This window comes from Heloderma suspectum, chromosome 7 (genome assembly GCF_057233095.1).
Source record: "Heloderma suspectum isolate Gila_16-S chromosome 7, 16-S_ref, whole genome shotgun sequence".
Taxonomy (NCBI): Eukaryota; Metazoa; Chordata; class Lepidosauria; order Squamata; family Helodermatidae; genus Heloderma; species Heloderma suspectum.
In genome coordinates this window covers 54,228,821-54,251,689 of record NC_139464.1, presented here as the reverse complement: position 1 = coordinate 54,251,689, position 22,869 = coordinate 54,228,821, and the positions used below count along the sequence as shown (strand labels likewise).

Genomic DNA, 22,869 nt, shown 5'->3' with positions numbered 1-22,869 from the left:
GTGGAAAGTTAAATAATTTAAACCAACTTATATGATTCTACCAAAGCATTAAAAATATGGAAGTCCACATTTTTACTCTGTACCATAGCAGTCTTGAATTGTACCAAAAGCTAGTTAAATATTATTCTCTGTATGATGACTTCAGGCAAAAGCCTCTTTCAAAATTATTCCTATCCCTCTTATAGAAAATTAATACTTATTCCTTCTAATATCAATTCCCCATGCCTATGTAGTCAAAACCATATCACTCATGCAAAAAATGGGGTATAAACAGATTTGGGGTAACCCTGAGCTTGTTAGGGGTATGAAAACCATAAGAAAAAAACATAAGGAGTGACACCCCCTTCCCAAAAACAGCCATGATAAATCAATGGTAAGGAATGTTGACAGATGGAGAGAACCCCCCCCAACTGGGTGGGAGGGGTGATGGAATGGAGTGGATGGACAAGGAAGAAGAAGGAAGAGACACAGAGATAAAAAGTGTAGAGAACCATCTCATTGTCTGGATAGGTAATTTTCTGGTTCATACTAAGAAGCTATTTTAAATGTCTCCAGGGACAGAAGTGAAAGCTACCCATAGATACCAATTGAGATATCAGAGATTTATATGTAGCTGGGATATGGCACAAATGTGTCCACCACACCCACCCCCTGAAAAAACCCAGAGTAGGAAAAAAACAAAATGGAGGGAGGAAAATGGAGAGGCTGGAAACCTGAAGAGAATCACTCCACACCTTTTGTTGCAAGGTTCCACTTGTTTTTTATATATATACTTATTCAAGTCATCCCATGCTCATTCTTATGTAGCTAAAATTGCACCATCCACACACAAGGAAAAGGTAACAGCAAACTCAGGGTAACTCAAGGTATGCACAAGTACAGTAAAGCTGAAGGGAAAGAATTAAGGGGAGATCCCCCAAGCAGCTTCATAATAACTAAATGGCATGGAATGTTGAAAGACTGGGGGGGCGGGGAGAATCTGACAACTGGATTGGTGGGGAAATAGAATGGAGCGGCTGGAAAGAGGGTACCAAGAGAACCATCTCATTATCTTGTGTGATTCCTGTGTCACACCCAGAAGTTATTTTTAAATGTCCCCAGGGGCTGAAGTGAAAGTTGCCCAAGATTTTAATGTAGCTGGGACTGGGCACCAACATGTCTACCCCAACCCCCAAGAGCAGCAGCAAAGAATGTAATTTCTGTTCTTCTACTTCAGTTATTTAGTGTGAAACGTTGTTTGAAAAAAACCCTGATATGTAAATTCCAAAGCAAATGTAGTTCATCCTCTGTATTGCAAGTTGGAAAGTGGGGAGAGAGTGGGTTAAGACAGCCCTGCAATATAGTTCACTGCAGATCAGGCTGTGAATAGTTTATAACAACCCAACAGTGTTGTCTAGTGGTATTAGACACACACACCCCTTTGCAGGTCAGGGGTGGGCTGAAGCCAAGGAAGTATAACAATCCTGCAATGTTATTCATGGTTTTTATCCCACGCAAGTTGAGCTAAGAGAATGATATACAACAACCTTGTAGTGCACTTCACTGTTATACCTGTATTGGAGGTTGGAGAGCTGTGCTGAGAAAGCTAGAGTAGCTTACAGCTTCCATATAATGTAGTTAATTGTTAATATTGCAGGACAGAGGTGGGGCTGAGGCTGGCTTGGATTCCCAATCAAAAATCTCCAATACCTCTCAGGTTGCACTAAAGGTCAATCTACTTAGGGCACAATCCTATGCATTTTTAGACAGAAAAAAAGTCATATAACACTCAGCATTCCCCAGCCAGCATGGCTGGCTACAGGAGGTTGGAAGTTGTAGGACCTATTTATTGCATTTCTATACTGCCCAATAGTCAAAGCAATCTGGGCGGTTCACAAAAATTAAAACCAAAGGGCACACAATAAAACAATATAAAATATATAAGACATTTCTCTCTAAACATAGGATTGTGCCATAAATGGTCATCTCAGACCTCATTCTCTCATTATAGGACTTATTTCTCGCTTCCCTCATTGTAGGACTTATTTCTCTCTAAACACAGGATAGTGCCCTAAATTGTCCTCTCAGATCTCATTCTCTCATTATAGGACTTATTTCTCGCTTCCCTCATTGTAGGACTTATTTCTCTCTAAACACAGGATAGTGCCCTAAATTATCCTCTCAGACCGCTTCCCAGGTCAAATCAAGCCCTTAATTGCATGCTCCATTGATTTGCATGCAGACTGGTTGTTCTTTTAAATGTTCAAAAACGTTTAAAAAATTGCACATAAAGTACGACCCAAATTAAAGCAGTGACTCTTGTCTTTGATGCTAACCTTTGGGGATTTTTTTTAAACACCCACAGGCTCAGGTCACACACACACACACACAGCAGGGGTATGCACCAGCATTTTGTTACAGGACCCCACTTGTTAGCACCAATATCTGTTTTTAAAAAACGCCCAATTCTGAACATGTTTACTTAAAAGTGAGTCCAGAGGAGTTTAATGGAAATTGCTTCCTGGTAAGTATGCCAAGGATTGTAGGCTTAACAGGCAACAAAGCCCCAGTGATTTCAAGTAAGCATACTGGGATCATAGACTTGGGAGACAATCCTATGCATGTTTGTTTAGGCAGAAAAAAAGTCCTACAACTCCCAGGCACCCATGCTGGCTGGGTAATGCTGGGAGTTGTAGGATTTTTTTTTTTGTCTAAACATGCATAGGATTGCGTCCTTAGTATTTCAAAAGTATTGCTTTGCTTATTTATTTAGATAATGTATAGGTTGTCCTTTCAATAACAATTCTCAAGCCAGAGAACAAAAATAAAACCAATAAACATTTTTAAAAAATCAATACTATCTGAAGCAGACTATAAGAAAAACAAAAATAAATAAGCACCCAGTAAAAACAGATAGGCATGTTAACCACAAAAGCCTTATCTAAACAAGTATTTGAAGTCCATTTAAAAAGGGCTACACAAGCCCCAAGTCTGGTGACCCTCAACTGGTAACTGGTTCCAACAATTTAGGATCTGCCCTTGAGAAAGCCCTCTCCACGGCAGCCACTAACCTGATAGAATATGGAACTTTTAGCAGATTATCTGTGCCTGGTCATATGGAGTAGGAAGGTACACATGGGACACTCTAGCTGCTTCTAATCTAGATAGAGAGCTCTTAGAGCTACCATTCAAAAAGGCATTGTGGAGTATGTTTTTTCCTCCTCAATGTTTTTTTTCCTGGTTAAAAAAAAAAAAAGACAGAAGGAGCTGTGAGGAAACATGACAGGGCTGCAAGTTTAACAGTGTGTCATCTGGACCCCCCAGGAAAAATGCCATGAATGTGGCAGGTTGGTGCACCATTAAGGCTGCCTGGAAGCTTGGACTCTTTATTTCCAAGCTCCCAGGGTTATTTAGAAGCACAGGTACCACTGATCTCAGTCAGACTTAATTCCAAGTAAACATGGATAGAGTTGTCCTGTTAGTGTGTCACAAATTAATAAAAAGAACAAAGAGTCCCGTGGCACCTTAAAGTCTAGCAAATGTATTCTGGCATAAGCTTTCATGGAACAGACTAACATGGCTACCCTCTGGAAATTAATAAAAAGATGCCATATTTAACTCCAACCCATTTCCGTTTATGTTCCTTCCCTGCTGTTGCAGAACGTGTTTTTGTTTGCTTGGTTGGTTTGTTTTTTAAGGATTTTGTTGTTCAGTCGTTAAGTCGTGTTCGACTCCTCGTGACCCCAAGGACCCATTTATTGTCCGTGCCTAAGGCCCTTGAGAAATGGCGACAATTATCCCATGGGGCGCGCGCGCGGGAGGAGGAGGGGGGGTGTTAAACTCGGTGGCCAGCTACGACCCATTTTCTGAGGCACTTTAAGGTAGGAACTCTTATTAATGATATACTGTTAACCAATGACAGGACTTAGCATAACAGTTCCTTGTCTCTGCCGGAGACCCTAGAACTACCACAAGCACATCCCAGAAGGGTTTGTTTTTAACGCACAACCTTCCAGGAAACACAGCGAGGATCAGCCCCTTCCTTCCAGAACCGTGAGCGTCCCACACGACGACCCCACAACGCGCAGCGCCCGCAGCACCTGCCCTTCACAGCGTTCCCACAACAGATACCACAACCACCAGAACAGCATGGCTTGTTTTCCTCCGGCAACGCCGTCAGCCGCGGGCACCGGGTGTCCTGGCGCGGCCCGAGGCCGGTCTGCTCTGCTTCCCGGCGGTTGCCTCCACCATTTTCAAAAGGGAAGGAGGCAGGCGGGCAGGCGGGCGGGCAGGAGGGAGAGGCTGCTATTCAGGGCGACAGCCGTTCATTGTTTTTTTTTTGCAACCGCGCGACTTTCCCCCCGCCTCCATTGCGCGGAGGGAGGAGCGGCTGCAAGGCGAGCCCCATTTGAAGCGGAGGCGCGGGAGCCCGGCCGTCACGTGACGCGGTTCCTGGAAAGTTCTTGGAAAGCGGCCTTTGCATTTTCACCCTTCGAGGGAGCTGCGAGCAAGGGGCGGGGGCGCGCCCTCGCCGGAGCGGCCGCGGGCTTCGCTTCCTCCGCGCTGAAGTCTGTCGGGGTGTCGCCCCGCTGCCTGTGAAGCACGGGACCCTTTCCCCACCCCGTTGCCAGCGGCGAGCGGCAGCTGCCGACCTCAATGCCCGCAGAGGCTCCGGAGCAAATAGATAGATAGTGGAGGCGGGGGCGCCCCGCACGTGCGTCCCGCCCTCTTCGCTATGCCTGCCTCGCCATTACTGCCCCCTTCCGTAGCGCGGGCCGTGGGGCTGGCGGCGTGCGCGCCAGCTAGAAAAGCCTTCGTGCCCGCCAGGACCGTTCGCTCCTGCTGCTGCTGTTTGCTCGGCGTCACATGCACGTTTCCTGCCCCTGGTAGTAACAGCCCTTGCAGAGAATAATAAACCCGGGCTCGCCTTCCCCGCCGAGAGCGAGCCGGGCGGGCGCTCTCCCTCCCGCGGACGCGGCGCTGGCTTCCTCCGGCGGTTTCTCTCCCTTTGCCTCGCAGCAAAAGCCAGGTCGGGCACCGCGGTGGGAGCGGGCGCCTGTCCGCCCGCCCGCGCGCCTGCCTCCGCGCTCCCTTCGGCCTCCCCGTTAAAGAAAAACAAGCCCTTGAAACGAAGAGGGCGGGCAGGAGAGCCAAGCATCTCCCGTCACTCGGGGCTCGGCTGGCTGGCGGGGGCGAAGGTAAGAGCTGGGCTCAGCGCGCGCGGCTCCCTGCTCGCCCCGGGGCCGCCCACCGCGTGATTCCTCGACAGCAGCCAGCCTGATTGGAAAGCGCGGAGAACGCGCCGCACCTTGAAGCCAGCGAGCGAGCTGGATCTCGACCTCCCGGGCCTGGCCCAGGCGGCGGGGGGGGCTCTTTCCCCTTCCCTCCTGGCTGCTGTAGGGTGGGCGATCCCCGTTCCCCGTCGCGTGTGGCGAGGGCATCAGGACAAAGGACGGGCAGGGGGGAGAGATGGAAATCCTCCCCCCGGGCAACAAAGAGAGCTCCGTAGAGGAGATGCTCTGTAAGTAGAAACCTCCGGACAGCGGCATGCAAGGGCGCTTTTAACCGGCCGCGGGCTCTCCTCTCGAGCTGCAGGTTGCTGCGGGCGGGATCCGGAGGGGCTGGGACAGCCGCCAGGGCCGCCTCGGTTCAGGGCAACCCGCTCCATGCTCTTCCCCTCCCGTGGTGATTCCCCCGTCTCTGCCCCCAAATGACCCTGCGCTCGGCCGAATCCTCGGATGGCACCGACAGGGCCGGGCCCCAGTGGGAGGCTGCGGGAGCGGCGGCAGATCCTTCCGAGGTGGAGCGCCTGGACTTGGCCATGCGGGAATTGAGGCGCGCAGGTAAGCCAGCGGTGGGGACAATGGGGGACGGGGGGAATCGGGTGAGGAGGGGGCACGCCCGGCCCGTGGCGGAAAAAGTCTCCCCTGGCCCCCCACCATGTAGTTCGAAAGACAGAAGGAGCTGGGTTCGCTCCTACGGTGGCCCCTGGAACCGGAGTGATTCTTCCAGGGGCGTGCGATCAATCGGCCACCCTCGGGGCTGAAGGGTGTTCAAAAAGAAAAGAACGCATTAACGAAACTCTTCACAAATTCGGGTTCCAGAAAGAAGGAGCCTCATATGTAAACACCCTGCAGGTTCTGAAATGGGAAGAGAGGGTTGTATACACAGGCCTGCAGGGGCTGGGGGGGGGGAGGAAGGGCAAAAATTTGACTCCAAAATATCCAACAAATCTCATCGCTCCCCCCGCCCCACTCCAAGTGTGCAGTTTGCTGCTTTCCTGCAGGTTGTGTTACATCAGAACAGTTTCCAGATAGCCCCCCTTTTCTGCTTCTGAGGAGGGGTAGGGGCTCCTTCGTTTTCCCTTCAGGTTTCCCTTCAGATTCTCGACCTAACCTAACCAACGAACAGAAAGGAAAATCACACCGCATGTCATAGTTTGAGGCTTTGTGAATGAAGACGAGAAAACAGCAACTCTGTGTTTCTAAGCTTTACAAATGTGTATTGAGCGTTCACACAGTTGAGTATTCCACAACTTTGTCAGGTAGTGACTTTCCAGTTTCACAATGGAACACATAATTACGTGTGGATTATATGACATGTTGTGTAGCCCTCCGGGTTGTTTTTTTCAAGGGTAACAATAGCTCTAAATGAAAGGGCTAGTAAAATATAGGGCAGGCTTCGTAGGAAATCGAGTTGCTGAATATTTGCTATGGGAAAATAAAACTGCTTTGAGGGAAAACAAGTTTAATTTGTTCAGTGTAGCAAGCAGAATCTCCCTTTGATAAGAAATCAGTTTAAACTCTTGTAGCTTCTTTCTTCCGTGTAAGGCTTTTAAAAAAGAGAGATTTGCTAGAATTTTGCTACTTGTACTGAGTTTCAAAAATAGCTCAGTTAGGCTACAAAGGCAAAATCCCTATTCCTATGAAATGGTAACATGTTATAGAGAGCAAAAGATGAAGGTTTTGCAGACGTGGGAATATTTGAAGTTACTGAATAAAAAGTGGTTTTGCCTCCATTTTATTTTGCCTAAGATAACAAGAAAACGTTGGTCTTAAGTACCTCTGCATCTGCAAAGATTATATAAAATTGTGCTTTGCTCCTGTGCTTCCACTTATAATTTGCATATGTCAGAACATTGTTGGAATGCTTTGTGGTTAAAGTTACTTTAGCAGGTGCTGTTAACAAAGTAAGACTCACTGCAGAACGGGGCAGGCCTAAGTACGGCTCTCTTCTTTACAGCACTTGTGTAGTGCAATTCTGTCCATGTTGATTCAGAAATAAGCCCCACAGAGTTTAATGGGACTTACCCTCGAGTAAGTGCACATAGGACTTGCAAATGATAATTGTTTTTGTCCTTGAGGTGGATCACTCTTATTCCTATTTCCCAGAGGGAAACTAACAGTGAGAAATGGTGAGTTGTTCAAGGCCACCCAGTAAGTGTTTGGTTCAGCAGTAATTTGAACTGCGGGATCTCCTAGATCAACTCCAGTTTTCTATTAATGTATCACAATGATTCACACCAAAATTCCCCAGTGGAGCCAGCTTAGGAGTATAATGCTCCTTGCATCTAGAAGAATTCTATATTTAATGTTAAGATACTTGAATGATTTTGTTTCCCTTTTTATCAGGATGGTACTGGGGTAACATGAGTGTTGCAGAAGCCAAGGAGAGATTACAAGATACATCTGAAGGGACTTTCTTGGTCAGAGACAGCTCTCACTCAGAGTACCTGCTTACTATTTCAGTCAAAACATCAGCAGGACCTACCAACCTGCGCATAGAATTTCAAGATGGTAAATTCCGACTGGATTCTATTATCTGTGTTCGATCAAGACTCCGGCAGTTTGACAGTGTGGTCCACCTGATTGAATACTACGTTCTTATGTGCAAGGATAGAAGAACTGTCTCTGAAATGCCTTCCAATGGAACAGTCCATCTTTATTTGAATAAACCCCTGTATCATTCAGCTCCATCTCTACAGCACCACTGTAGAGTAGTTATAAACAGACACACAAATGAGATCCAGGAACTTCCTTTACCGACAAGACTGAAGGAATTCTTGAAAGAATATCAATATCAGGTATAAATATATCATCTACTCTGCCTCATTTTAAAAGAAAACAATCCTGAATGCAATTGTATGAAATCAAAGTCCTGAGCATTCGGCTGCGCAAATATACCATGTAAGTCACTGTGAAAATAGTAACAGTTAAGTTAATCATTTGGGGGGGGGGGAGCTTAGATTTAATGTTCCACAGTCAAAGCTTTGGTGCAGAGTAATCTCCCTCATGTTTCTCCTGAATGCCCAGTATCTAAACCTCACTTTGAGAAAAGTACCTGTGATGGTAGGTGCACTGATACTGGCGGTCAGGGGGAAGGTTCATCACTCCTCCACATCTGTGTACCCCATGTGCTCTTAAAATCATTTCTCCCACTTTATATGTGATTGGGGCAGACCTGCATCTCAAAGACAGGCCTCCCACATCTTAATGGTTTTTCATGCTGAGAACCAATGAAAACTGTTACTGCATTAACTAGTACTAAAGCCCAATTCAAACATTGTTTTAATGATACGGCTGCCCTCGAAAATCACTTTTGTATGATGGGGGTGGGACAGTCATGTCATAGGCATTATGTAAAACATGTCCATGAGCCTTGTGCCAACTGCATTGCCGATAGCAGTCACAATAGCAATACAGTACCTTGGGGAAGATTCACATTTTCCCAGTGATAAATACTGTGGCTTTGAGTGCTGGGAAAGGGCAGTAGCTTCACATCAAAAGGGCTAAGGTGAGAGTAGACATCTGGATTCCATGCAGCAAGTGACTAATACCTGTGCATTTATGGCAGTATGAACTTTTTGTAAAGTCTCTTATGGGAACGTAGAGTTTGGGCAATACATTTCCAGCCAGTATAAAATAGTAGCATAGAAGAGATTGGTAGAGCTGCAGAGAATGGATTAACTGCCTGATTTTAAAGTATGTTTGATGCTCCTTATGATGTATTCTTACAATTTAATTGCAATTTACTCATTAGGTTAATAACTTGCTCATTTTTCTTTATGACTGAACATTGCTGCTCCATAGAACATAGGGGATTTTTTTATTATTTCACAACATGCTAGCACCAGAGTGTCATTTCCTTTTTAAAGGTGACCTAGCAGTCTTCCCTGCATGTATGAATACCTTATGAATCTTACAGGCCAAACCTTTCAATTTTTACTCAGAAATAAGCGTGCTTAGTGTTGCTGCCAAGTCTTATTTGGACATTCCATGGAGTAGACTTCTAAGCAGAGGTGTTCAGAGTCTGATTGTAAATCCGCTATCATATTGAATCAGAACTAATACATTTTGCCCACTTTGTATTGAGCTACAATGATCTCCTTTCTATGCATGGGAACTGTTCTACATATGGTAATCTATGTTTCAAAACAAAATAAAAACATTTTTACTGTCTTTTACAAGGACCTAGTGGATACATTAGGAGAGCATGCAAAGATCTTTAGTTTGCATGTCAAAAGCCTCCCTTTTTGTTATAGACCCATTTACTGCCTATAATAGGCCTCCCTGGAACGAGACTTTATAAATGCCTAGACTGCACTCTTGCAGTTGTGGTTTCCATGCCTGGACATGGATAGCAGCAATTTATGACTATCTTCTACAATGTAGAATTTTTAAAATTCTTATTTCCTTGAAACAAGTTTGCCTGTTGATTGTTCAAGGCTGTAGCTGTCTGATTTCAGATTGTATTCAATAAAGTAAATTGCAGAGGCTGTATGTCCTTACTGTGTTTTGTACATTCCGAGGGACCTTGTACAGTTTTTAAAATGCCATTTTCATTTACTTGTCTGCTTCCTTCATCTCTGTTGAAAAGTACCTGTTAAAGATAAATCTCATTATGTCACACATTGTATAATTATTCATATAGGGCTAGCATTCTGGGTGGTAGTATTAGTCCTATTATTATTAGGACTATTATTAGTATTAGCAAATTCTGCACTCTACAATTCTTACCATTTATTCCCACAACATGAAAATTTAAAAGCATCAAATGTGTTTTTGAATCCCCATAACTGAAATATTTCTGCACAAACCAGCCTTCCCCCAACCAGCCCTCCAGATGTGTTGGATTACATTAACCATTATCCTCACCCAGCATGGGCCACACTGCCTGGGGATGATGGGAATAGTAGACTAACACATCTAGAGGCTGCCAGGTTGGGGAAGGCTGGCATAAACTAAAAACATTCATATTGTAGTAGCAGTCATGAAGTGGAAGTCAGGATGCTAAATGGAAGGTTGGGCAATCTTAGGAACATAAGATGATCCCTGCTGGATCAGACCAATTCTCCATCTACTCCAGCATCATGTTTCCTACAGTGGCCAATCAGTTGCTTCTGGGAAGCCCACAAGCAGAGCTTGAAGTAACTAACCTTCCCCCGCAGCACGCTGATATTCAGTGGCATGCTGTCACTGAACCTGAAAGTTCAATGTAGCTGCCATGAGTAACAGCTGTTGATAGACCTATGCTCCATTAATTTGTTTAGGCCCCTTTTAAAGCTGTCTAAGCTAGTGACCATCAGTATGTCTTGTGCTGAATTCTATACATTAGTTACACATTGTGTAAAGATGGACTTTCTTTCATTGGTCCTAATCCACTTTCTAATCAGTCGTTTGGGTTTTAGTATTATGAGGAAGAAAAATGTCTATATGCTTTTCTCCACTATGTATACATTGGCCGCATATATTTTACTGTGCAATCCAGTGCATTTTTACTCAGAAGTAAGTCCTACAAAGTTCAATAGAACTTACTCTCTAGTAAGTGGGTTTAGGATTGAAGCCAAGGGTACAATCCTAAGCATGTTTAGTCAAAAAAAAAAAAGTCCTACAATTCCCAGGATGCCCCAGCCATCATGACTGGCTGAGGCATGCTGGGAGTTGCAGGGCTTTTTTCTGTCTAAACATGCATAGGATTGTGCCCCAATACCCTTTGTATTTGTATTCTGACTTTTTCCTTTCTAGTCTTCATTCGTATATACATACGTTTAAATATGCAATGTCGGGGGGCAGGGGGAGAGAAATAGGTCCAACTTTACTCATTTTTCTCCCCACCCCTCTAAAATTTCAGTTTATCTGTAAGAACTAGGTGCAACATTACACTTGTAGCACGCATAGAAGCATCTTGGTCATTTGTGGGCACACGTTTTATTTTAGACACTGCAGTCATGGAAGTTATTGCTAGCCATATCTGTGAGGCCTGTGAGGGGTGGAGGGGCTCACGGACTGAGGACACCCAAGAATCCTTGGGGACATGTGCACTGGCCCAGAGTGTTACCACAGAAAAGGGGAGATGTGCTACCTCCAGCCTGGCCAGTTCCAACTGAGCTGAGTACATCCCAGAGCCCACTGAACAAAAGGACTCCGGGGACTAACCAGACAGGAAGCAGGAAGCACTGCCTCTGGCCTGCCTGAACTGTACACAAAGATGTAGGATAAAGATGGTAACACTGGCAAACGTTAAAGCCTGGTGATTGCTGGTGCTAATCTTGATGCTTGTACACACAAACACAGAAAGTGCTGGGATCACTGGTTTGGGCGAGACATTTGAAATGTGATCTAGTGTCTGGTTGATATTATTTATTAAATTTATTTGTTTCCCACTGCAAAAAAGCAGGCTTGAAGCATCTTACACATGCACACTCACACACACACACGCACATATAGAAATCCATACTTAATATAACAGAAAAATATCAATATAAACCATAATCAGCCCAATAATACAAATAAAAGGAAGCACTGTAAAAACAATCTAACAACAATAAGATGAATCGATGTGTTAAAATTAGTAAATTCCAGGCTAACGGTCTAGATAAAGAACTAGCTGAAAAGAGCTATGTACAACCAAAATGGGAAGAGACTGATGCTGTCATTGGGTTGTATCCAATGTTGGTACTACTTAGAGTAGACCCATTGAAATGAATTGGGCTTAACTTAGACTAACATTGGATACAACCCATTTTGTTGTTCTCTTTTTAAAACGTGGGCTATTTCCCGGTTTTTAAGTTCTAAAGTTGGTTTTATCAATTGTTCTTTCAAACAGGCCAAACATGTAGAAGGAAGGGACAAAGTAATAGCATATATTAAGAGCTACATATCAGCAGGGCCATGTCAGTGCTCCCATCTAGGAAGCCAGGATCATAATTGCAGCATGACTTCCAGAATTTGGGAAGAGCTATCTTATGACATAGACAAGTTTGTAGTTGTGGTGACATCATGATGACACCAAACCTGTAATAATGTAACACTTTGTTTAACGGGCAGTTTCTTCCACTCTTACACATATGTACACTTTTCCCACAAGCTGTTTTTTTGTGTTCAAAATAACCTCACTGGCTGGTGGGAGCACGCAGTATAGGAGCATACATATGCTCACTGACTTCACCCTAGAGCCAGCAGCAATGGTAGCCACACCTTACAGTTGCAGAAAACATATCACCCCTGCTCCTGATCCCCAGCATGGAGGGTGGAGGGGAAGATGGGACCAGGTGAGAGGCCTCTAGGTGAGGAAGAGAGGAAGGACTAGAGTACTATAGGCAAGAGATTATGTCTCCTACTCTTCTCCGGTCTTTCGACACAAGGATAGGACAGTTACCACTTGCCTCTTAGTATTGGTGACACCCAATGCATTTCTATAATGTTATTTTCCTTAGCCTAGCAACATTGAGAAATTAGCTCTCACCTATCCATACAGGCACTGGGAGAGACTGTTGTAAGGGAATGGATAAGTTAGATGTGTTTCTAATAAACAAATGTAGAGTCTCATATTTCACTTTTTTGTAGTTTCCAAACTGGAATGCTGCTCTATTGCAAACTGAAAACTAAACCTAGGCCTAACAGATTAAATCTGATTGCATCAGTGTTTGTTTTTTTAAAGAGTAGCAACAAACTTCACATTACCAATCTTAAACATATAAGAAATCAAAAAAGTGTTTAATGCTAACACAGTCCTTTATTATTTCATAAAAGTAAAAACCTTTAAGAAACACTTTAGCTATACAGTTTATTTAATGTGGTGAACCACTTGCAATTTTGTAGTGGAATTTGGAAGCCATCTATGATCACCCTTTAAAATCTGGCGTCATTACCACTAGTTAACCCATGTTGAAAAGATAAATGCATTTTGAGGATGGGCCATTACTTTGGCTCTAGTTTTGACTGGTGCAACAATTCAAAATATTTAGTACAGAAGAAACCACAACTGATTGCCGTTGAATTTACTCCCACACAATGTATTTAGAATCAATTAGGTCTATTTTACCTAGATTCTAAGACCTATCTGATAGATATCCTCTTTTGTTACCTGCAGTGCAAAGACAACACTGATCACTGGTGAATTCAAGTAGTAAGGAAGTAATGGAGTCGTATCCAATGGTGTTATTCTGGAAACTCCAGTTTCCACTTGTAGAAACTCCATTTTTATCCTTGCACATGTGTCAAAAGTGTCTGCTTGTGCAAGTTGTTGTACAAAGTGTTGCACAAGCCATTGTACAAGCTATTCCACATTTTGTTGCACAATTAATTATGTCTTCATTAGACTAGATGTTGCTTGTACTAGTTCTGATAGCAGTTGCGCAACTGTTAGTGGAACACCACCAACTCTTGTAATTTCTCCACTGGCATAACGCTGGATATACCTACTTATAAACATTCAGAATGTAAATAATTATTTCAATTTATATACATTTTGTGAAAAATTCTTCATAATACTGATCTCTCAAGTAAATCATTACCATATCATTATGCACATTGATCTGAAGCTGAGGGGTGCAACTAGTCCTACCTTGCTTAGTAAGTCAGTGGCTAAATGAGAATTTGACACCAGGTGTAATGTCAGCCTTTTCTCCACTAGCTTATGAAAATCATGTATTGTTGGTTGGTTATTCCATTGCATAATTGCTGTGGTGTACATTATGTACTTCCTTATTGGCAGGCCATCAAGCTCTTTGAAGGCTCGGATGTTTTGAAGAAGTATTTGGTTTGAAATCAAAGTTACTTATGATGACATCCAGGGCTGGTGTCAAGGGTAGGCATGGTTGGGCAACTGCTGAGGGTCCACATTCCAGCAGGGGCCCACTGACAAAAGCCCCCTGGAGCTGGTGGTCCTCTTCACCATTGCAACCTGCTTTTTCACCTGCTTCTTGCTCTGGCCCAGAATACGGTGGCAATGAGAAGAAGTAGGAAATGCCACTGCCTGTTTGCTCTGCCTGTCAAGCAAGCAAGTGGTAGCACTGACGAGGAACGGGACGAGCAATAGCAGCTGGAGATAATGGCAGCAAGGAGATAGACGCATTGAGGGAAGTGGCCTGTTGAGAGTGCTTTGTCCAAGGGTTCCCAAAAACCTGGAGCCAGCACTGCTGACATCTACCATGTTAAGAATATCTACCCCATCTGTTTAATTTTCTTAGGGTATCTTTACATTTTAAAATACTCTTTCATGACATTATTAATGCCAACCCTATTTCAGTCTAGGATGCGATCACAGTCTTGTCTTTAAAGGCAGTATTCCTCCCATTTTTATTACATTGTTCTCCTTCTTTAACTTATTAGATCTTCTTACTTCTCAGAAGCAGCACTGGGAGGGGCCCAAGGGGTGGTATATCTGCTGAATTTTTCTTCAGTGTATGACTTTAATGACCCAGTCCCTTAGGTTGAGTGAGAATAAGGTTGGCTCAAAAGCCTCAGGAGACTCAATTGCCAATTCTGTTCTCTTGCAACCAAGAAATGGATTCCCATCAGAAGACTTGGAGCCATGACAAAATTAGTCAGTATAGAAACTATATGCTCTGTAATTATTGTACGTAGGCACTTACAGTAGTTGCACATTTGCACGAGAAAGCTTACTATATTTCTTGTACATTGTATTGCAACATGTGAAATGGAATTTTCAAGAATGAGTGGCCAATAAGCATTCAAACAATTGGATTGGATCCAGGATCTGTCTTTCTCGAGAGCAAAGGCTGTTCGTAGAAGGTCCTCTGCCTGATTTTGGGATCCCCTGCCCCCTACACACACCACAGTTCATCCCATTCAGCAATGTCTCCTGACCCTCTATGTAGTATTTTCAAGGGGCTGGAAGGGCTTGCCATGGGATTGTGGGGGGAGAAATTCAACTTCTGCCAGTACAGTTGAAGCAATTTAAATCTGGATCCAACCCTTACACTGGTCTTGGTGTAAAAGGTAATATTCAGGTTTAATGAGATGGTTTGGCACAAAAGAGTATTAAAGAAATTATTGTCAGAATACAGAATGGGGATTTCTCTAGCATGAAAACAAGTTACTTAAAAGGCCAAGATGAATGTGGAGGCATTGTGGATTTCAGTAAAGCTGCCAGGAATACTGGAGTGACATTGGTTTGTTGGAAAATTTCACCAGCTGTGCCAGTGGTAGCCCAAATGACTAAAGCCATTTAGATGGTAGATGGCTCCAAATCTTCCATGCATCTTCATGATTGTTTTCTGGGTGGGACTTTTTAGTACTGAAAACAGCAACTAGCAAACCTTGAATGCATTTCCAGCAGCATATCCATCTGCATGGTTTTCTTGTGCTCTTCAAAACCAAGTAATAAGCAAGATGTAGTCCAAATAATAGCGAATTTATCTACACATTCAAGAAAATACAAAGACTCACATATAATGGAAACACAATAGCTCCCCCCCCGCACAACCTTTTCGCAGTTTCTTGATAACACTAGTTTGAGTTGAGCAAGTAAAGGTACAATCCCATGCTCTGCATCAGGCCCATGGAGGCTTGCACCACCTCTGTGAGCCCTGCCCCCTCTGTCTTCCAAGCCTCTTTCCCTCCACAAGCCTCGCCCCTACCTGAGCTTGTAGAGGATGAGAGGAGAGGAATCCACCCGTTATCTCCAATCACAGATCAGAGATAACAGCAAAGATTCCTCTGTGCTGTCGCTTCACTGTGGGTGGGTCTTCCCTGAATGGGAAAGCCAGCACACAGTGAAGCTGAAGCAGAGCTGGCCTCATCCCCCTTGCTTCTACAGTGGAGTAGCTTCCCTGTACACAGCCTGTTCCAGTCATCCAACCCCACCTGCCCCTTTTTGGTTCTGCACTTCTGAGCTACAGCAAGCAGTACCTGGTATGATGCACACATGCAAGATTTGACACATTTTTGACATTTGATACCTTGGCTTAGAAGCAAACACTGCCATGAATCATGAAAGGAAACAGCATTCAATCATACTGTGAGTCATGGTTCTGGCATATATTAAATAGTACAATTTCAAACAGAAACATAAAGTATTGGCTTATGCTTTTTGTCCATGTGTTCAGGTGAGCCTTGGAGACCTTCCTCTGCAATGCTGCCTTTAACTGAGCAATTAGCGTTGTATTTTAGAACAGCTTCTCAGTGTATTCTGTAGGTTTCTTAATGGTGCTCTGGTTTCTGTATACTGCTTTGTCAGGATATAGCCCTAAAAAGCAACTGAAAAAATATTGTAAATAAACAAACAAACAGGGTTTGAACTGGACAGTTTCTGTTTTCATTCCAATTATTTTCAATAGCCACTTCAGGTACTTCCATTACTTTCAATGTGCATTTAATTTTCATTGTAATTTGGGCTGCCATGTTTAGTTGATTAATTGGTTAGATTAATCAATTAAGGGCACAATCCTATATGCTTTGCTGGCTGGGGAATGCTGGGAGTTGGAGGCCTTTTCTCTGTTTAAGCATAGGATTGCACCCTAAAAGCTTATGATGAGCTAAAATTGATTCCCCAACGAATCAGGCATTTTTAAAAAAAATCCTGTTAATTATGTTTAATATAGGAACTTATAAAAACTGTAGATGGCAGGCACCATCTTAGAAGAGGGAATTCCCTCTTCTAAAGCCTCTACAAAGTCAACTGAAGATGGTAGAAGACTACAGATATTTGTAACAGGTAGTTCACAACAGGGGAGTTGCTCGGTTCTTAAAAGATCGGGGGCACAGGCCCATAACACAAATTTGCATGTGTCTGTCTATCTATCTATCTCCGAGTCTAAGCGGACCTCTAATATGTGTGTGTGTGTGTGTGTGTGTGTGTGTGCAGGGGGTGCATGTGGTGTGCTTACGTGTGTGCGTAGATTACATACATAAGAAGTGTACACTGACCCTCCCCCCACCCCACTTCAACTCAGACCCCGATTCAGCATTTTGGAAAACATCCCGCTTCTGCTCGGGCCAGTTTGTAATCAGTCCACTTCAGTTCAGCACCAAACCTGAGTCAAGGTTTGGAAAAATGAGTCTTTATGCTTCCTGTTGACTACCATGGGAAATTAGAAAAAAACTAACTTTTTTCTCTTGGTCAGAACTGGATGGTAATTTCAGAAATAGTAGGCCCTTAGAAGGGGATTACACCTGCCCAATGTCAGAAAAAAATAGGGGCAGGGTTCATATTTTAATTTTCTTTTAAAGGGAACTGCCAATAACATTGTTATTTCTTGGAAGACCTGGATAAACATTTCAGGATTCATTGCCCCATCAGAGGAGATGATGCCTGCCAAATTTCAGAATGATAGCTACAAGGGATTTTGTGCGAGGGTCGCCTTGACATTTTGAGGTCTCCGAAAGAGGACATATTTCTCTCTCTATGTTCTTGTGGACCATTGTTCTGAAAATTACAGACAGCCTAGAGGTGTCCCTAAGTAAGAAACCACCAAAGTTTCAGAAGGATAGGTGCAGCAGTTCATGTAGAAGAGGAGTTCTCCACTTTGGAGGAGGGAGTGATTTGCTTTCCCTTCCATTCACCCCTTCCCCAATAGTTTTTGGGTAGACTTGTATGACAATGCACAGGTCATTAGAGGTGTCCCCAAGGCAAGAAACCTGCGAAGTTTCTGAAGGTTACACATGCCTGCAAATTTAGAATGACTAGAATTTATTTACATTTCACCAATGTTAGCAGCAGAGGAACATGGGTGGGAAAGTGCTATTGTGCTCATGTGTGAATAGAATGCTGGACTAGATGGACCTTGGTCTGATGCAGCATGGCTCTTCTAATGTTCTTAAATAGAGAGTGCCTCTGAGCATATGCAAAATGCTTTTCTTTCACCACTGAGCGCTTACATTCTCCCCCTAACAATTCTATTCCCCTCCATGCAACCATCCCTCCTCATCCTACCATCCTCCAGCAACTCTTCATAAAAATAGACGTTTTGTTTTGTGCAACTCTCCTCTGCCTCTTCCTTGTTATGCACAAGCTCTCATTGTATCTTCCCTCCCCATAACTTCATTTGTGCCAAGACTTCACCAGGACTCACCAATGAGTCTGTTTTCAAAACTCAATGTGTTTTCAAAACTCATTGAGTCTGTTTGCAAACCTAGGGCTAAGTTATGGAGAAACTCTGAGCATGTATTAAGTGCCTTTCCCTCACCACTGAAGCTAGAATTCATGCAAAACCACCATCACCACCCACAAATGACAAAACATGCATAGGGCTGAGCTGAAAGGGTAGTCAATTCATTAGACGGAAATGGGTAGGCATTAAGCCTGCAGTACCATGCTCACAACTCAGGACTTATTTTTGAGTAAACATGACAGAACATCAAGGTGCAAACCTCCCTGCAAAAGTAACTTGTGCTGGAAACTTATGCACACTTTCTTGAGGGTAAGCCTCATTAAACATAATGGGGCTTCTGAGTAGGCATACATAGGATTGCACAAATGAGCAGTATTTATCTCCCCTCCACTTAAAAAACAAACCAAAAACTCCTATTTTTTAATTAAAGCTTTCTGTTCATAGGAACATAGGAAGCTGCCTTATTATTGAGTCAGACCCTGGGTCCATCTAGCGCAGTATTGTTGGCACTGACTGGCAGCGGTGGCTTTCCAGGGTTTCAGGCAGGCTTCTTTCGTAGCCCTACCTGGAGATGCTGGGGATTGAACCCGGGACCTTCTGCATGCCAAGCATGTGCTCTACCACTGAGCGACAGCCCTTCCTATTGCTGGATAATGGCAACTGACAAACAAAACAGCCCCAAATTGGTTTCTCTGCAACCAGGTGAACCCACTTTTCTCCAAGGCTTGAGTGAGGAGAAGGAGAAAAACCAACCCTCTTGTCTGTTTGCATAAAGTCAAATACAGTTCAGAACTTCTCTTGCCCATGGAAGAGAATTCTCTTTAAGAATTCCCCAAGATATGCCCTGGGTAGAATAAAGAAGAGAAAGAAAGAATAGGATAGGATAGGTGAGGGAAGAAGAAAAGAAGAATGGTGATTGGAAATGCGGAGGGGAGAGAGAATTCCTTAAGCCAAGTGGCTCCTTTCAGAGAGGTAGTACTTCAGAGGAATTTAAGAGGCTGTGGAGGGTTTGTAAGGATTTCACATACTTACATTAACTTTATGAGGTGAGGTGGCTGAGGGCTTTTTCTAGCTTTTTAAAAAAAAAATATCTAGAACCTATTTAAAAGCCTCAGCAGTTCCTCAATCATGATGCCACATAGTCTTAACCCTCCTTTTGGAATAATCCAAGTCCTACAGCTATTTAGGAAAAATCAAAGTGGAGGGGGAGAAAGAAGTTTGTGGAGGCTGATTGGATCCTTTGCTGTACGGAAGCTACTAAACTTCTGCAGAAGCCAAAGATTCCAGTTTGGGGCAATGAAATCAGATGCTGTGAAATACCAACCACTGGACCTAACTGTCTGAAATCTGGCAGGTTCAGTCAGCTCCAGAGAGGCTGCCAGGTCCCTGAATTCCATGCACTTATGTGGAAGAACAAAAAAATTATAGCTTTTTTTTTGGACAGATTTTCTTGAAAAAAGCAAATTTTACCTTTGACTAGCACAAAAGCCACTGGGCCTAACTGCCTGAAATTTGGCAGGTTCAATCAGCTCCATGGGAGCTACCAGGTCTCTAAATTTCATATATTTATCATAAAAAAAAGTTATGGCCATTTCTATTTTCCAATGCAAATCAACGAGAAAATGTAAAAAAATGACAATTAGGACAACTCAGAAGATCCAGGGCACAGCTCAAAAAGATCCGGGGCCTGTGCCCAGGTGGGCTGACTTCTAATGACGCCGCTAGTTCACAATATTTCTTGAAATCTGGAAGAAAGACAAACCAAAAAATGGGATTCTTAAGAGTCATACCAGATTTTATTTGTGGGAAGTCTTAAACCCAGGTAAGGCAGCTTGTTCATGTAGTGGAATGGATTACAAAATTCAGTTACTGAAAATATTTCTCTGACACAAGAAACTACTAATCCAAAGATTTTTAAAATACCCACAAAGTTTAAATAGCAGTTCACACTTTAATATGTAACTTTAGTACTGTAAATTATTTTGCTCAAGCAGAAAGCGTTGGAAGAATGCAAACGTACAGTTGTTACTTTACATTCACATCTAATTAAAGGCATAGATTCATAGATTCATAGAATAGTAGGGTTGGAAGGGGTCTACAAGGCCATCGAGTCCAGCCCCCTGCTCAATGCAGGAATTTGAACTTCTGACATTGTCAGAAGTTGACAATGCAGGCATGTTTTTAATCACAAAGACGGGACCACAATCCTGCCCACCACTTGTATGCAGCCCCTTACAGAAATCACATTAATATGACTCTATTATTATTACAGCACTATAGAACTCCACACCTCCATGATGCCACCCATTAAAATCCTTTCTCAAAACCCGCCTTTTCTGTGAAGCGTTTGATACAAACCCCTTGTTTCCATGCCCTACTATAACCCCACCTGAAACTCCACCAAAGTATGTACAGCAACAGAAACAACTGCATACTGTTTCTCTGTTTATCCCTGCCTCCACTTCCTCTATTGTTTCCCCATGCTGAATTTTAGATTATAAACTGGTTGGGGCAGGGACCTGGGCTCTTCATATGCTGTAAAGCACATGCATACTATTGTTAGTTCAGTGTTAGTCTTACTTAAAGTAACCCCATTGAAATGACTAGAACTAACAATGGATAAAGGCTATGATGCTATATCATCATATATACATCACCATCCAACTGTATCTGGGAAATAAATTGCCAGGGGGCAATGTGATACTATGAATGCAAACAGATGTGATATCCGCATTGAATTTAGTGGCCTCTTCAAGGGACTCAAAGAACATGGACTTGATAATGAATTCTCAGTCATCCATAATTTCATTGATGAGATTCATTTAAAAAAAAAAAACACTATCCAAAATAGATGCCAACATGTTGCTAGGAAGTGTATTGTAAAACTGCACAAATCAACAAGACATGAAAACCAGCATTGTTCACAAACCAGCAGTTACTGCTTGTCTGATTTTTAATTTTATGTTTTTGGAACCCTTGGAAAGCAAAATCACAATACAGTAATGGTTGGTGTTGATCTGTGATGTTTTATTTCACCAATAAATACTGAGAAGTTGACAGAATTGTTTTGACGGTCCCAGTCCCCATCTGATACATGGAGATCATAATGCAGGGTGGTTGTGATGGCAGACATGTATGCATGCACAATGTCTGGTTAATAACACTGCTCTACATTGTACTCTAGAATCATAGAATAGTAGGGCTGGAAGGGGCCTACAAGGCCATTGAGTCCAACCCCCTGCTCAATGCAGGAATCCAGGTCAGAGCTTCCCTGCCAGACGGCTGTCCAGCCTCATCTTGAATGCCTCCAGTGTGGGAGAGCTCGCCACCTCCCTAGTCTAAGCTAGTCTCAGTTAGTCTCAGTTTCATATCCAACCTGCAATATCAGCACAGTGGACTACATTGCAGGGCTATTGTAATCACTCTCTTTCAGCCTCAGCCCTTTTCCTCGTCTGCAGCGTGGCAGCAACTACACTGGACTACATTGCAGGGCTGTCACAAACCACTGTCTCAAATTCAGCCTCACTTCCAACAGTGGACTACATTGCATGACTATTGCAAGCCATTCTCAGTGACATCCCCACTCCCAACTAGTAATGTGAGCTATGGACTGTTTTTAAAATAATTAAAAAGCACTTTTTTTACCCTGAAATAACAGAGCTTGAAAGAGCACGAGCTTCTGCGTTCGCTCCCACCTTTGATAGGCAGGACACATTGCTGCCCCCACAGTTACTCCAAAGTCCTGGATTTATCCATTGTCTCTTATAGGAAGTTGTCACTTTTATCCCGCAGTCGAGGAGGAAAATAGCGTCCAAAGCAACCAGGAATCTCCGACTCCAGGCAGGAGCCTAATTTAGTGTGCGTTGGGTACGTCCTCCATTTAGATTTTGCCCTTAAGAAATATGGGAGGAGAACACTTCCTGTTTGGCGATTTTGCCTTCAAGAAACATGGTGCTAAAAGAGCAATTTGGGAGACTGCCTGGGGTTGATAAATGATCCCTGCGCTTAATTTTGTAAGTATTTTCACAGAAAACATTCCCCCCCCGCTTCCTCTGGATGATTATGTAATTTCCCCTGGAGAGCTCTCGGAGGAATCCAGGCCATTTTGTCGCGTTTTAAACCTTCCTTCTTCATCCGTGCCGTTTCGTGTCTCAGTTTTTATTTCCATGCAAGCAACCTGCCATGTCTTTGGGGTGTTTTTCAAAAAGAGGATTTATTTAAATACCGTCCTAAGAGAGCTAGGCAAAAGCTTTCTGTTGTGCACAGATCTTTATTTTTTGCCGTTTCTGCTTCAGTGCTGTTGTTGCTGCTCATTTCGTTGCAGCCAGGTTTTCAAAGAGATTTTGAAAAACGGCGAATGCTAAACCTCGAAAGGTATACAAGAGCGATTAGGCGAAAAAGCTGGTGAAGTTGTGCAAACTGGTTTCCAGTCTGGCTGCCCTTCAGATTGGACTCCCATTTCCCCCCACAACGGCCACCGTGTCTGAGAGATTATGGGAGTTCAGCTGCAACACATTTGGAGGGTACCATGTTGG

At 43.5% G+C, this 22,869-nt stretch overlaps 2 protein-coding genes and 1 long non-coding RNA gene across 10 annotated transcripts in view; 2 read left to right on the top strand and 1 right to left on the bottom strand.

Moving 5' to 3' along the window:
• Positions 1-4,397: 4,397 nt before the first annotated feature.
• SOCS2 (suppressor of cytokine signaling 2) lies at positions 4,398-9,751 on the top strand. Its single transcript, XM_084810281.1, has 3 exons — positions 4,398-5,177; positions 5,575-5,822; positions 7,611-9,751. Exons 2-3 carry the CDS (start codon positions 5,690-5,692, stop codon positions 8,066-8,068), a joined length of 591 nt encoding a protein of 196 aa, XP_084666407.1. The 5' UTR covers positions 4,398-5,177; positions 5,575-5,689; the 3' UTR covers positions 8,069-9,751.
• CRADD (CARD and death domain containing adaptor protein) overlaps positions 7,976-22,869 on the top strand; it is a 68,391-nt gene continuing 53,497 nt past the window's right edge. For 5 of the 8 annotated variants that reach the window (XR_014784367.1, XR_014784368.1, XR_014784370.1 and 2 more), the window contains exon 1: positions 22,264-22,347. Coding sequence is in view for 1 of the 8 variants with exons in the window: in XM_084810280.1 (XP_084666406.1) it covers positions 22,692-22,708 (17 nt within the window). In the remaining 7 variants the exon portion in view is untranslated. Of the gene's footprint in view, positions 8,063-22,263; positions 22,348-22,397; positions 22,709-22,869 lie in introns of those variants that run through there. The other 3 variants (XM_084810279.1, XM_084810280.1, XR_014784366.1) reach the window with 3 other exon arrangements.
• Positions 15,622-22,229, bottom strand: LOC146339808 (uncharacterized). The gene is made up of 3 exons (XR_014784371.1): positions 21,980-22,229; positions 19,367-20,079; positions 15,622-16,481 (listed from the first exon to the last, which is right to left on the bottom strand). It is a non-coding gene; the product is annotated as an uncharacterized LOC146339808 (long non-coding RNA).

What these genes read in the sequence shown, in the direction of transcription:
- SOCS2 (XM_084810281.1), top strand. Translation starts at nt 5,690, where the DNA reads ATGACCCTGCGCTCGGCCGAATCCTCGGATGGCACCGACAGGGCCGGG. An exon ending in GCGGGAATTGAGGCGCGCAG is followed by an intron (nt 5,823 to 7,610) that starts GTAAGCCAGCGG and finishes CCTTTTTATCAG; the next exon opens with GATGGTACTGGGGTAACATG.